The sequence below is a fragment of the Coccinella septempunctata genome, chromosome 4 (assembly GCF_907165205.1).
Source record: "Coccinella septempunctata chromosome 4, icCocSept1.1, whole genome shotgun sequence".
Classification (NCBI taxonomy): domain Eukaryota; kingdom Metazoa; phylum Arthropoda; class Insecta; order Coleoptera; family Coccinellidae; genus Coccinella; species Coccinella septempunctata.
The window spans coordinates 2,070,048-2,083,040 of NC_058192.1; the positions used below are offsets into that span (position 1 = coordinate 2,070,048).

The 12,993-nt window shown below is 35.2% G+C and overlaps 2 protein-coding genes across 5 annotated transcripts; one reads left to right on the forward strand and one right to left on the reverse strand.

The window, feature by feature from the left end:
• The first annotated feature begins 5,363 nt into the window (after positions 1-5,363).
• LOC123311613 (origin recognition complex subunit 3) lies at positions 5,364-8,627 on the forward strand. 2 transcript variants are annotated; one of them, XM_044895666.1, is made up of 10 exons: positions 5,364-5,507; positions 5,572-5,712; positions 5,764-6,051; positions 6,134-6,637; positions 6,708-7,019; positions 7,114-7,416; positions 7,471-7,698; positions 7,758-7,951; positions 8,077-8,204; positions 8,412-8,627. In XM_044895666.1, exons 1-9 carry the CDS (start codon positions 5,481-5,483, stop codon positions 8,177-8,179), a joined length of 2,100 nt encoding a protein of 699 aa, XP_044751601.1. In that variant the 5' UTR covers positions 5,364-5,480; the 3' UTR covers positions 8,180-8,204; positions 8,412-8,627. The 2 variants fall into 2 exon arrangements, with proteins under 2 accessions (XP_044751601.1, XP_044751600.1); XM_044895665.1 differs by lacking the exon at positions 8,412-8,627 and having other exon boundaries at positions 8,077-8,305.
• On the reverse strand, positions 8,620-12,254 carry LOC123311614 (CKLF-like MARVEL transmembrane domain-containing protein 4). 3 transcript variants are annotated; one of them, XM_044895667.1, is made up of 4 exons: positions 11,995-12,254; positions 9,972-10,115; positions 9,529-9,795; positions 8,620-9,295 (listed from the first exon to the last, which is right to left on the reverse strand). In XM_044895667.1, exons 2-4 carry the CDS (start codon positions 10,101-10,103, stop codon positions 9,164-9,166), a joined length of 531 nt encoding a protein of 176 aa, XP_044751602.1. In that variant the 5' UTR covers positions 10,104-10,115; positions 11,995-12,254; the 3' UTR covers positions 8,620-9,163. The 3 variants fall into 3 exon arrangements, with proteins under 3 accessions (XP_044751602.1, XP_044751605.1, XP_044751604.1); XM_044895670.1 differs by lacking the exon at positions 11,995-12,254 and adding an exon at positions 11,826-11,951; XM_044895669.1 differs by lacking the exon at positions 11,995-12,254 and adding an exon at positions 11,237-11,379.
• Positions 12,255-12,993: the final 739 nt, after the last annotated feature.

Sequence of the window (12,993 nt, forward strand, 5' to 3'; positions counted from 1 at the left end):
ATAGAGCGAAGGTGAAGGTAAAAGCAGTAAAAGCACAGTTTCGGGCCTTTTGGTAGGCGTGAGAACTTCCGCAGTCTATCTTTTAATTTGCGGATGCGTGTAGGGAGTTCCCGAGATTGTACCTGCAAGGTCTTGTTCCGTAAACAGATTGGGTTCGGGAGAAGATAACTGTAAATGTTTGTCCTGTTATGAAATACATATTTTCATTCGGTTTCGATTATGATAAAAAATCCCTGGGAACTTCCTGTCTCGGTAATAGTCAATTGGGATTTTCAGAGTCCCGTTAATCCCTTAAAAAATGAGGAAATCAGAAGCTTTTTGCGCTCTTGTTCAAATCCACACAGGTACTGAGACCACCATACTCTGGTTTTTACAACCAAAGATAATTCTTCTCTCAATATTTCCAAATATTCCTACCTCTACAATTCGTTACTGACTCTCAATGGACGTGTTCAAGAACGTTTGCCAACCTTGTAAATAATAGAAAAAAGTCTCTCAATGGAAACGCATTTTTTCAAAATTATATTTGTGCCTTTCGGTCGCTGTCATCATTTCACAATCCTTGGAATGTCTTCGGCTCTCAAATTCAAGTGATATAAAAGAAAATTCATATTGAATTTTCAATTTGAGTTTTGACATTATTCAGGCGTTTTTTTTCGTGTTTCGTGCATTATATTTGTGGTTTCATCCATAGACTACTAATTTATCATAGACATAGAGACATGTCTATATATCTATGTAATTTATTCATTATAAGACTATGGTTTCATCATAGAACACTTAGTAGTTGAGGCTCTGTGATGAAACCATAGTCCAGTGATGAATAAATTATTAGTCTGTGGATGAAACCATAAATATAATCAAGAAACACGAAAAAAAAAACGCTCGAATAAGGTCGAAACTCAAAATTCAATATAAATTTTCTTTTATGGATTAGCGAGTCGGGGACATTCCAAGGATTGTAAAATGATGGAAGCAACCGAAAGGCACAAATATAATTTTAAAAGAATACGTTTCCATTGAAAGAGTTTTTCTATTATTTACAAGGTTGGCAAACGTTTCTGAACTCGTCCATTCCATTGAATTCCAAAACCATAGAGCCAAAATGTCCCAAAATAATAACTAGAAACTGAATTGAGTAGACAATTTTCACTGGGATGAGTTATTTAAATTGAAGCTTACAGTTTATATTCAGGAGAGGACCTAACCTAGGTTCTGCTAAGCTGAACAGTTTCAGTTCACATGAAAAGTGAAAAAATTTTGCTATACCATAACATGACATTCCAATAACTACTCGATCTACAATCTTAACTCATGTGGTCAAAAGTGTAGTAAGTCTCAATATATAATTCTATTTCAAGAGACCAGGATCGAAAATATATTTTACTTCCTAATTTTGATCCCTAAAAATGAATCGTTAGGAGAAAAAAGTTTCTTTCAACGTGATGAATAAAATATAAAAAAAACTGTTACTCTACAATGAAAACAAATAAATTTGGGGTGTTTTTTTCAGATACCAAAAAAGAGGTAGGTACTTCCTAGATCCTCACTTGAAAAGACTGAAACATACCTACACTAGTAAAAATTTTATCATCGCATAACAACCCCAGCTTTGATCTTTATAAATTGTTCGCATTTCAAAACTGTCTTCAAAAGATTCCCGACAAATTTTTTATGATAATACTTCATAACCCTAGGTATAAAAATGCAAAAAGGGCAAATATAACATCATCACTTCCTTGTTATTCTGGATCGTTTTTTGTGGTACAAAAAGATGACCTGAAGGTAAAAATGTTGAAAAGGGTTATCTTCTCGAGACTCCCACGATCCCTGGCCATCTGCAGATGCGGAAACAAGTGCAATCCGATGGACCTAACGGGATCCCCAATAATAATAAATCCTTTTCGAGGATACCGGTAATAATAGATATTTAATAAAGTGCTTGGAAAGGGTAATTATGTTTATACTTAAATGTTCACCCTATACCTACGTATACCTTTGAAGGTACTGTTCTGAAGAACCAGGAAACCATGGTAGGCTACAGATCCGTCTGAATGACAAGTTCTCAAATGGAAAAACATATCAACAGTTCATTGATTTCATGATGAATTGATACATGCAGTTTCCGAATCTTTTTTGAATTGGGTTGTCAATTTTAGGTCAATCTGACATATTGAATCTAATTTCATTATTTTACCTTTTTCTGCTTTTGTTTTCTCTCTATTTCAGATAAAAGTTTCTGGTATCTTGAAGAAAACTTTCTGGATTTTCCTTTTTGTTGTAGAAATAATCAATTTTTGCAGTGCGAGATGCCTTTCAATATGAAATATTTCAGCTTATTTCGTGAACAATTACATTACACTCATGGGGAGAAAGGGTTTTTTTACTGAGGTTTTTCCCTAAGCTCTTGTATCATACACCAATTTGTACGGTTCCCAGTTTACGCTAACCTCTGCTGAAACTGTATCTCATACACATGCTATAATTATTGTTTGCTGTTAAAGATTGTATATAAATATACCTATATATAATGCATTCATTTTTCATTTATTGAATAACTCATCTTCGAAATTTCATTTCATTTTCATTTTTGTCCATTACAGGGGTTAACTGAATTCTAACAATAAAAAAACTACCATGCTTCATAACTCATCTTGCCCATATTAGATGATTCAGTGAATTTTTTGATCTAACAAAATTGGGTTTAATTTGGTCATATCTGACCCTTTTCTGGCAGAAAATGATTGATCTGAAGAACCTCTAAGTTCTCATAGATATAATAAATTCCTCAACCGCCCTTTCACTGATAACTACCACTTTCCCTCAATGTATCTTCATAGTAACCTCTCGGCGGATCTATCTCCCCTAGTCCACCTCTGTTTTCACCCGCATTCTCAACCAGGAAGAGGTGGCCATGACACGAAACGACCATGGGACCTCAAGATACCTGATTTTTTATCGAATTCTACCGTTAGTCGAAGGTTTTTTTGGGCTAGTCACAGCATCCCCCGCGTTGGTCGGTCGCATCAGGTGGTGGATGCGTACGTATATGAAAGTTGAGATTTTTCGAATGTGGAACTAATGGCTTTCATTTCGCATAACGGTTGAATCGATGGATCAAACGTTTTAATTATTGTGTACTCTTCTGAACTCAGGTAGAATTGATTGTTCTTGTCGTCGCGTCCTTTTCCTGGGTAGTAAAAAAAACGATTCTATGAGGGAGGTATCGTTTTTCCTATGAGGAATTGGGAATGATCGAATTGGTTGGATAAACCGACGTCAGCTGTCGTGAATCGACGAAATATTTTATGGTCGAATGAAAGGAAATCAATTTGTACCTTATATACCGAAAATTCCGAAGATCACTTTACTCATCGTAAGTGGGCTATGGAAATTTGACAGATTAGGTTTAATTTTTGATATTCCAACAAGAAATGTCCAGTGCCTGCTTGACGAATAATTTTTTAAGCTCGTAACTTTCTGATGACCTCAATCGAAATTCCACAACCAACGACAACTAATTTTTACCTAGCTGCCGAGAGTTCTGCAATTTCCAATATAAGTCTAAATAAAGTATGTATTTTCCAATATTCGTGCATATAAGTGTCCCAAATTCGATGTCCTGTGGGGGAAGCTCTTCATACATTTTATAAGTATCAAAACGAAAACTGTAAATTTTTCTTCATGCTTAAACACGAAACCGACGAGGCATAGGTTAAACTGCATACACTAGAGCCCATGGTTATGTTATCATACCTCTCGTATTCGCAATACACTAACGTGCAAATGAAACAGAATGTCCTCCTCCAACCACGGTAAGTATGCTATCAGCGATGTCTTTGTTGAAACGGTACATCAATGGATCGCCATATTTCCTCGCAGAACGTACAAACAGGCGAAAATAGCAGTCTTTCTTCTACTAGGTAAAGTTCATTGGCACCACCATTCTGATACACTCTTCTTTTCTGCATTGAGTGCAAAACTGGAGGTAAGTGGTACGATGAACTGAGGTAACCTCTTTCAGAGATAACCCTATTTCGTGGTCATTACCAGTGCGATATTTCTTCCATAATCGAATGGTATTTCCTCTTTTATGTCGATGCGTGGCATGACTTTGTTGCAGTGAAGAAATCGAAGAGTTTCTGACGATGCCAATAGTATCCTTCCCAGCGAGCACAGCACAGAGAAAACTGTTGTCTCTTGCACAGCATAGACACCCTGTAATTGTTGGATTACAGCTAAAAGACCTGCATCAGAGTTTATAAGAACTCGATAAACTAAAATGTACTTTTGAAATCGCATGCCAGTTTGGATAGTTGTGCATTCCACTTCGGAAATCATAAGAAGTTCCATCCTTCGAAGTACATTTTTTTTTAACAAACTACTTGCATTACCGAATCGCGAAATATTTCGAATTGGCAACCGTCTCAGGAAAGGTGAGATGTGTAGAAAAGAGATAATAGAGTGTAGCAGTGAACTTGACGGAGGTAGACCAGAGAAGTTCATTGCCTTACTTTCATAACTTGTACAGTCTCTCTTACATCACTTGAACCACTACAGAGAACAATCGGCCATGGAAATTACTATCATCATTCTCCATTTCGCGAGTTCATTCAAGCGCAGCACACTGTTTCGCGCTTATTTTGATGTTAATTGATTTACATAGTTCATCTCGGTGATATGAAAAATTGAATTATCGTAATATCCAGTAGTTTCTTCGTTTGGGGAGTGCTACAGAGTCCATAAGGGGATGATACTCAACCCAAGGACCTATCGTACAATGAAAAAAATGATGTCACTCAATGAAATTCCACACAGTGAAATCAATATCGCTCAAAGTATCGGAAATCACTGTAAAAGTTTCCTCTTCAACTGACACAAGAACCCAAATTTTGGTCAATTCATCTTCCAAACAACAAATTTGGAATGACTTTGAGTTTCTATTGAAAACAGTTAGAAGTACCTTCTTTTCAATCCCAATTCACCTGAAATTAGAGGAGTTTTCTCAACGTGAAACGAATTTGTTGTATCAGTTCATGGCTGTACTGTATAATTGGTTCCTTTTTTTACATAAAAACTCATCACCCAAAATATAATTTGCGCATCCACCATTTATGCCAAAATAAACTGGCATATTCAGAGCCATCTATGTAACAGAACCAGCATTTAGAGTGGGATGAAGGGACTGCTAAAATAAAGATTATTCATTTACATAGACAATGTTCATTTAATCTGGATAGTGCGATCTTGTGAAGAGAGTTTTCGTTACTTGCTTCACGAAAATTTCTGCGAAATGAGGATTTTTCTCGACTTTAATTAATTCAATTCAGTTCTGGAACATGCCTTCCTGTTATACTTGGCGCGAAATTATTTGCGCAGTGCGCATGACAACTCTTTCCAACATTATTTGAAGGTTATGTTATTATAAGAAGTTTTAAAAAATTGTGTTATTCGTGTTACGTTATTTATTATTCGTTGAAATGAGTTCAGGCAATTCAGTTTCTAAGGTAAGATAGGTTCCTCAAGGGTTCGTTTCAGAAAAACGCAAAACTCATCGAAATTTTCTTTCAGGGTGTCTTTGTTTTCAAGAATGGATTCAAAAGACCATCAAAACTTTCTAAACATAGAAAGAAGGAAAAGAGTATTTTTTCCGACCATTTATGGTATCAGAGTTTCAGTTCGCTCTGGAGGAATTTTGAAGAAAAACTTCATGTAAATGAACTATTCTCCCAACGATAATATTCATATCTGAATGTTTTGTAGCTTATTAATACTGAAATTTTTTCTTCAACGTTGAAAGATTTGGTTAACTTCGTTAATCTGACCTACGACCAGATACAAAGTGAAATTCCAACTGCTGCTTTGCTGACCGGCATAAATATGCCAGATCATGAAGCACAATTCTCAGCATTAACTAAGGAAATAAAAGAGTATGTTACTCCGCATTGTGTTGTAATGAGGGCTCAAGATTGCAGTAGTATCAAGTTATTTGTGGAAAATATGATAAATGGATTTCTGAATGATGAAGATGCAACGATCGAGGATATGTATGTGAGTAATTACATTTTAAGTTTAGATGATAGAAGTGAAACGGAGTGATTTGAAAGAGTGTATGTTACTCAAAGATTTTCAGGAAGATTATGAAGAGGAGGAATCTAATTATATCAAAAAATCTCGCTGTACTTTTGCTGTTCTTCAAGCGTGGTATGAAAGTTTATACCTAAACAATTCAATTCTGAACTACTCAGACGAAGGTTCCTTTATAAGGAGGGGAGCGCCAACTTGTAAACCACTAGTTGTCATAATTCCAGACATTGAGAATTTCAGTGAGAATGTTATTCAAGATTTCATATCTATTGCTCATTCTTATATTAATATCATACCATTTGTCCTGATATTTGGGGTCGCTACTTCGTTGAACATCTTACATAGGACCCTACCATATCACGTCTCTTCTAAAACTAGTATTAAGGTTTTTTCATCACAACCATCCACCACATATTTGAATAACATACTGGAAAATGTGTTTTTTTCTGGACACTGTCCTTTTTCTTTGAGTGGGAAAGTATTCAATTTACTCACAGATATATTTTTATTCTATGATTTATCTGTTACTGGGTTTGTGAAGCATTTTAAGGTGAGTGAAATAAATATCATAATTTCATATTATTAACATTTAAAAATTTTCCAATTGGAACTTTTTTTAGTTCGCAATGATGGAGCATTTTAGCAGGGGAAATGAATTTTCTCTTTGTACCAACCGAAATTTCGAAGATGTTCTTGATCAATTCAAACATGAAGACTTTGAAAGTCTAAGGCGCATATATTCCTTTCGCGATTTAGTAGAGAGAGAATCTTACAGGAATCAAATAAAACTATTAGAAGATGATGATTACCTCAAGGATGTTGTTCTTGGGAAACTTAAAGAACTTAGGAAATATGTATTTCATCTGCATTTATTCATTCGATGTTTGCACGTTTTAGTGAATGATTTACCGAAAACCCCTCTCGGAAAACAGGTAAAGCAGGTTGAAATTGATCACGTTTTCTTCATACAGGGTGTCCCACCTCGAGTGTCCATTAGAAGTTTACAGAGAAAAATGAAATTTTCAGGTTCGAGAATTGTATGCATATGCCACCACCAAAAATATAACGAAATCTCAGCATTTCAACGAATGTTTTCAACTGTTGAATTTCCAGTCCAAAGATCAATTCACTAAAAAATTAACAGACATCATAAAAATCTTAGAAAATACAACCGATTCGATATTCGTTGCAGAATTGGAAGGAATACATTCAAAACTCAAAGAGTTCTTGATGCAATTGGGTTATATCGATTCCATGACGGAAATAACTCAAAATTTCCAGGAACAAATTAAAATCGGTAGCGCATCGAGTAGGGTAGAATTCAAGAATGTAAATCAGTTCATTTCCAGATATAACTTGAAATTAATTGTATAATTTTTTTAGAAATTGAAGAGTATCTCCCAAAACCAGTCCAAAAATGCGTACGAGAAATTACGTGAAGAAATTGTGGAGTATTTACGTACCATTTTCGAAAAATACTTAGTCGAGTACTCTAGTCTTCATTTTCACGAGATCTTTTTCTTCGACGATATCGACATACAGAATCAACTCATAGGAACGCATAGATCGGCAATTCATGAAGCGCTAAACGATCCACAAACTTACTTGCAGGTTCGTCATTTATTTCGCTTTACGAGAAACCGCGTAAAATAACATTAGCATTATTGCAGTGTACTTGTTGCGAGATCAGAAGAGAGGGTGCGATTTTACCCACCATGCCTGATATATGCATCGCTTACAAACTCCATTTGGAGTGCGGCAAAATGATAAATTTGTACGATTGGCTCCAAGCATTCCTGAGTATCTTAGATCCCACCGATGAGGAAGATGACGATGGTAAAAGGAGAGTGGACCCAGAGTTGCAGTATCCTTTTTTTCATCATTCTCAATTCAATATATGTCCCTCATTCTTTCCACATCAGTTCATTACTTAGATAAATATTCATATTTCGTAATTCATCATAGTTTATTTCCTTAACCATTATTTAGAGCACGATTTACTCAAGCAGTTGCAGAATTGGAATATTTAGGTTTCATCAAGACTTCCAAACGAAAGGCCGATCATGTTCAGAGACTAACTTGGGGTGGATGAACAAATTTTCCAACTGTCTACATCGGTATGTTAAATATCAATTGAACATTATTTAATTCACTATTTCTGTTCAGAGAAAAAGTGTGTTAGGTCCTGTTGATTTTCCAATAAATTTCCTTTTGCCAAGCAATTTTTTCTACCTTTCACTGGCATTGAGTAAAACATTTTTTATATAAATATTTTGGCCACAAGATTTTAAATCTCTTCTTATTGAAAACATTTGTCTTTACAGGAAGAACAATGTTTTGTCATCATCATAAGAGATATCTAAAGTGATTTCGATTAAATTCAAATAAAACAATTACTTTTATTTCGAAATCAGAACAAATATTGATATTTCCTTAAAAATAATCAAGTGTGTCACAATTTGTGGTCATTATTGCTTGATTGATTCCTGGTGTTGCATAATATCTAGGATCATCAGTTGATAATATATTATAAAACTTTATTAATTTTTATTTATTCTCAATATAATTTCAAAATGAAAACTGGTTGTTTTTACACGTGTAATTGAACACAATCATATTTCATTATCTCTGATTCAAGATTCTTCAGGAACCTCATTCAGAAAACAATAAAATTCATAGATAATCTAAATATTCAAATGAATTGGATGTAGGTCACATTAAAGAAAAAATTAGTTTGATATGACACAAAATATAAAATTTTAGTCCAATATTCCATAAAATCAATATGAATTGGTTTGGTGAAACATGTTTATGAATGTCCTAAAAATAAACGTGATAATTTACACATAAAATAATACCCAAAATATCCCAGATTCATCTACATGAAGTCAATTTTTCGCAAAGAAATTAAGTACGCACGAACTTGTCAAAAAGAAGGAATAATAGACGAATAAAATAAGAATGTTTCAACAATGAATTAAACTATGAAGAAAAGTAATAATAACCAATAAATAAAAAAACGTAAATTACATAATACGGAAACATCTTAAGTACACTTTCGAAGAAAAGGCTATATTCAGTACACATCCGTTACATTCGTTTGCTTCTGGGCTGTTCTTTCTCCCTGTGCTATTTCTCCCCTTTTCAAGGCTGAATATTTCAGGAAAGCATCGAAGGCATACGCCACCATGCAACAAAATCCAAAAAACTAGAAAAAAAATTGGGGATAAGAGAAATTGTTGTATATGTATTGAGTATTAAATATTTATAGTCGATAGTATATCTTACAAAGTTGATGCAGACTACGGAGGTCGTTAATATAAGGCAGTCAAACTTCTCATTATAAAACCAACAATTGGATTCCTTCCAAATTCAATAACCAACTATTGACTCAATTTTATATTTGGCGGTCAATGGTCAAAGTTGGACAAACATACTCACCGCAGCAACTAAATAAGCATCGGAGCCGTAGGTTGCCGCCATAATGGAAACTGCGAAAAATCCGAAAGCCCAAATAGCGCAGAAGGCGAATTCAACCATCAGCCATGGTATCCTGAAAGTTTTCTCGATGATATGTAACAGGTAGAAGATCAGTAGTATTCCAGTGAAGAGGACCGCTACCAGCGCCACGAAATTGAAGAATCCTCCCCTGGTATGACTAGCCAATCCACTCGCTTCTATACAGATGAAGCCGATAAAACTACATACCTAAAAAAGGAATACTAGAAGAAAAAAATGTAAAAAAAAAAATTATTTCGAAATTTCATGGTGCCACTTTCCCGGAGAGCTTCGCTACCTCTCTCTACACTCCATTGATTCGCGGTATTCCCGGCATTTAGGTGTAACGTGCGTAGATCGTGTAAGTAACGAAAAAACTTGCTTACTATTTGCACTATTTTAAGTACTCCTGGCAGAGTTTGGATATATGAGGGATCCCATCTTATGGAAGTGTTCACACGTGTCGATGAATAAACCGTAGATGTGGTTATATGGCCCGGGAATCCTGGCTGAGACATGATGAGTTAGGCCTGAAAGAATAATTCATGAATCTGGTGTAGGAGTTATTCGTAGAGGCAATCATTTTATCATACATACACCTGGAAATACATTCAATTTCGGGAAGGGTCATTAATGACTAAACATTTATCAGCACTTATCTATTCCATGATAAAGAACTCATTAACAGGACAAATATGGAAATTTTCACCCGCTATATCTATATTCTTTCAAGTTCAGTTTAAAATCTTTTCCAACTGTAAGATAAACAAGTTGAGGTTTCAAAAAAGTGTAATCATTGTTGATTTTCAAAGAATTCGATGAAAAATTTCAAAAAATGAGATAGTTTGAGTTCTATAGTTCTCCTCAATTTTAAACCCTCAAAATGAGTAGATGAGAGCTCTAAAAGAGATGCGCTGCTAGATGATACGCGACTTTTCTACCAAATTATATAGTTAATTCGCAGATTTTTTTCTTCCGTTTTTTTCGTCCTACAAAGGTTCGAAAATAATATTGTTTTTTATCTACGATAGTGTAGATTCATGATTCATTCATATTTCTTGGAGATCCTGAAATAATGGATGTAAGGTGTTTTAATGTTGTTCCCTGATATTACTCATACGGCAATGAATCACGATAAATCTGTTCATACAAAAAACATATAATGGCAACTTGCGACGCCCACTCAAGGTCTTGTCTAACGTACAACAGGGCCCTGAATAGGGAAGTCAACGTTTTTTTAATTGCCCACTCTGATGGGAGATAATTTAAAACGTATATAATTCAAATAATTCTGCAATTTTGGCTCATCTGATCGAATTTTGTTCCTAATCACCTCTGGAATACTTTCTATATGTAGTGTATATACAGGTTGTCCCAACAAATTGAAGCACCCTTCACCTGACTTTCACAAATGACCAGTAGTTGCCGTTTTTCCGAGAAGAAATCTAAGATCCGCCTTAAAGGAAAATAAAATATGAGGTTTTGTCAATACCTGTTTCTTTGAAATGATATACCACTCTGTCTACATTCCCTATCCCTCTACAAACTAAAGTGCTGAATACACAAGTTTTCTAATTGAAGAACCTCAGGGAAGTTGGGTAGGGAGCCTTTCAGAAAACCTTTCAACTTTACACCTGTTAATTTTCAATACCTTGAACGAGTGCTTGGTTGCTCACATCCTTTTTTAACCGACTTACATCAGTCGTAACAACCAAGTAAACAATTTTAATAAGGCTCGGCTACAAATGCATTGAATGGAAGGCCCAACTGATTATTCCCTTATCAAAACATTTCCATGCTTCTCATTCAGTCTATTTATTTATAAAGCGAGGGGATTCGATCCTTGTGTTGTAAATATTGTGTAACACGTTCGTTTTAACAGTTTAGAAGAAAATGCGCTCATTCATTATACATGCAGATTAAAAAAATTCTTCTCACGCGATCCCAATGTTTCAATTAGTAATTTTTATAATATTTCATCGGTTAACTAGTAGAAAAGATATTCCTCATATCAATGTCTATTTTTCTTCACAAATTAACTGCCATTTAGCACATTTATCAAAAGCAAATATGGGAAAATCTCACACGATTCAAATTTGTTATATCCAAGTGAACTGTTCTGGACAAATATTTTGAATGAAGAAACAACGAAGAACCAACAAATTTCTCCTTCGAATTCTTCGATAGAACGTCCTAACTGTTCTTTAAATGCTTGGAAGGAAGCGCGGAAATACGAGTACCATCGAAATCTTTCGCCACTTCACTCTAGGTGTATCAGGAGGAAAGTTAAAATAAATTTCATAGATCGAGCCAACGATTTAAACTTCTCAACGGAAGTGCGCCCGATAAAATTGTCGAAAACGAACAATTTGGAACTGGGTCAAAACCAACAAGTTGTTTGTTAGGTACCTTTAATGGTATAAACCGTAAACACAACGCGCACCTCAACAATAACACAGCGTCGAGGAAAACTTTCAGCACATCTTTTTCACTGCGGAAAAAACGATCCTACCGGAAAAGTCGCTGAAAAATTACCGAAATCGACTAAAAACTCATTTCGTCAATTTTAAATTCGAAGGCGTCACCAGAGAATCTCGGATTTCACTATTTTGTTTTCGTTCGACCACGCATGCCACTTTCACGATGTCCGTCGCGTGTGTGAATCTCGCTTCATTCGTAACTTGCCTCGCCTTGCGAGTTGGGGGCCCGCGTGTAAAGGTGGCGCGGACGGCGCGACTTGCGGTACGAGAAATCCTGTTTAAAACGCTGAATTAAAGGAAATATCCAGCGAAAGACGAGAATATTGATCAGAAACCTAACATTTTGACACTGCAAGGTGAAAAAGAAGCTCAATTTGATTTGCACTGAGTGATTTTCAATCTGAGGGCTCCCTATGAATATTACAAACAAATTCTGTAGATAGCTAATTCAGATCCTTTTCTTTCCCCTTTTTCTTATAAATCACTCGGACCATCATCTTCATCTTTCGTTGTAGATTTAAAAAAAATTTGGAAAATTTGTTTCTATATGAACTGCAAAGACAATAAAAAAGGTTGAAATGGCTTTTGCCCGAATGAAATGCTGCCTCCAGGAAACGAAGTACAGAGGTTTTTTTCTTACAATCCACATATGTGCTTTTATCAATTTTCAGTTCATGTTAAAGCAGAGAAAAGTTTCATTAATACATCATGTTGAGAAATCCTTTTCCTGAAGCTAAACTAACTCAAATGATACTGCTACACAGCATGATTCTTCTCTACAATTGAGATGTTTTTCCACCGACTAGAATCGTTATTGAAACGAGAATGCCGAATGATAATTAGGTGAATTAATTTATTCAGATTTACGCAATGTTGCCGGATAACGGAGGTTTGTCGATGTGAAATGGTGATGTTGACGGGAGAAATG

Excerpts from the sequence above, each read along its gene's own strand:
- LOC123311613 (XM_044895666.1), top strand. The coding sequence starts at position 5,481 with ATGAGTTCAGGCAATTCAGTTTCTAAG. Across the intron at positions 5,713-5,763 it reads ATTTTGAAGAAAAACTTCAT|CTTATTAATACTGAAATTTT; the intron begins GTAAATGAACTA and ends AATGTTTTGTAG. Across the intron at positions 6,638-6,707 it reads GGTTTGTGAAGCATTTTAAG|TTCGCAATGATGGAGCATTT; the intron begins GTGAGTGAAATA and ends AACTTTTTTTAG.
- LOC123311614 (XM_044895667.1), bottom strand. The coding sequence starts at position 10,103 with ATGTCTCAGCCAGGATTCCCGGGCCATATAACCACATCTACGGTTTAT. Across the intron at positions 9,796-9,971 it reads TACTTAAAATAGTGCAAATA|GTATGTAGTTTTATCGGCTT; the intron begins GTAAGCAAGTTT and ends TTCCTTTTTTAG. Across the intron at positions 9,296-9,528 it reads ATGCTTATTTAGTTGCTGCG|TTTTTTGGATTTTGTTGCAT; the intron begins GTGAGTATGTTT and ends TTTTTTTTCTAG.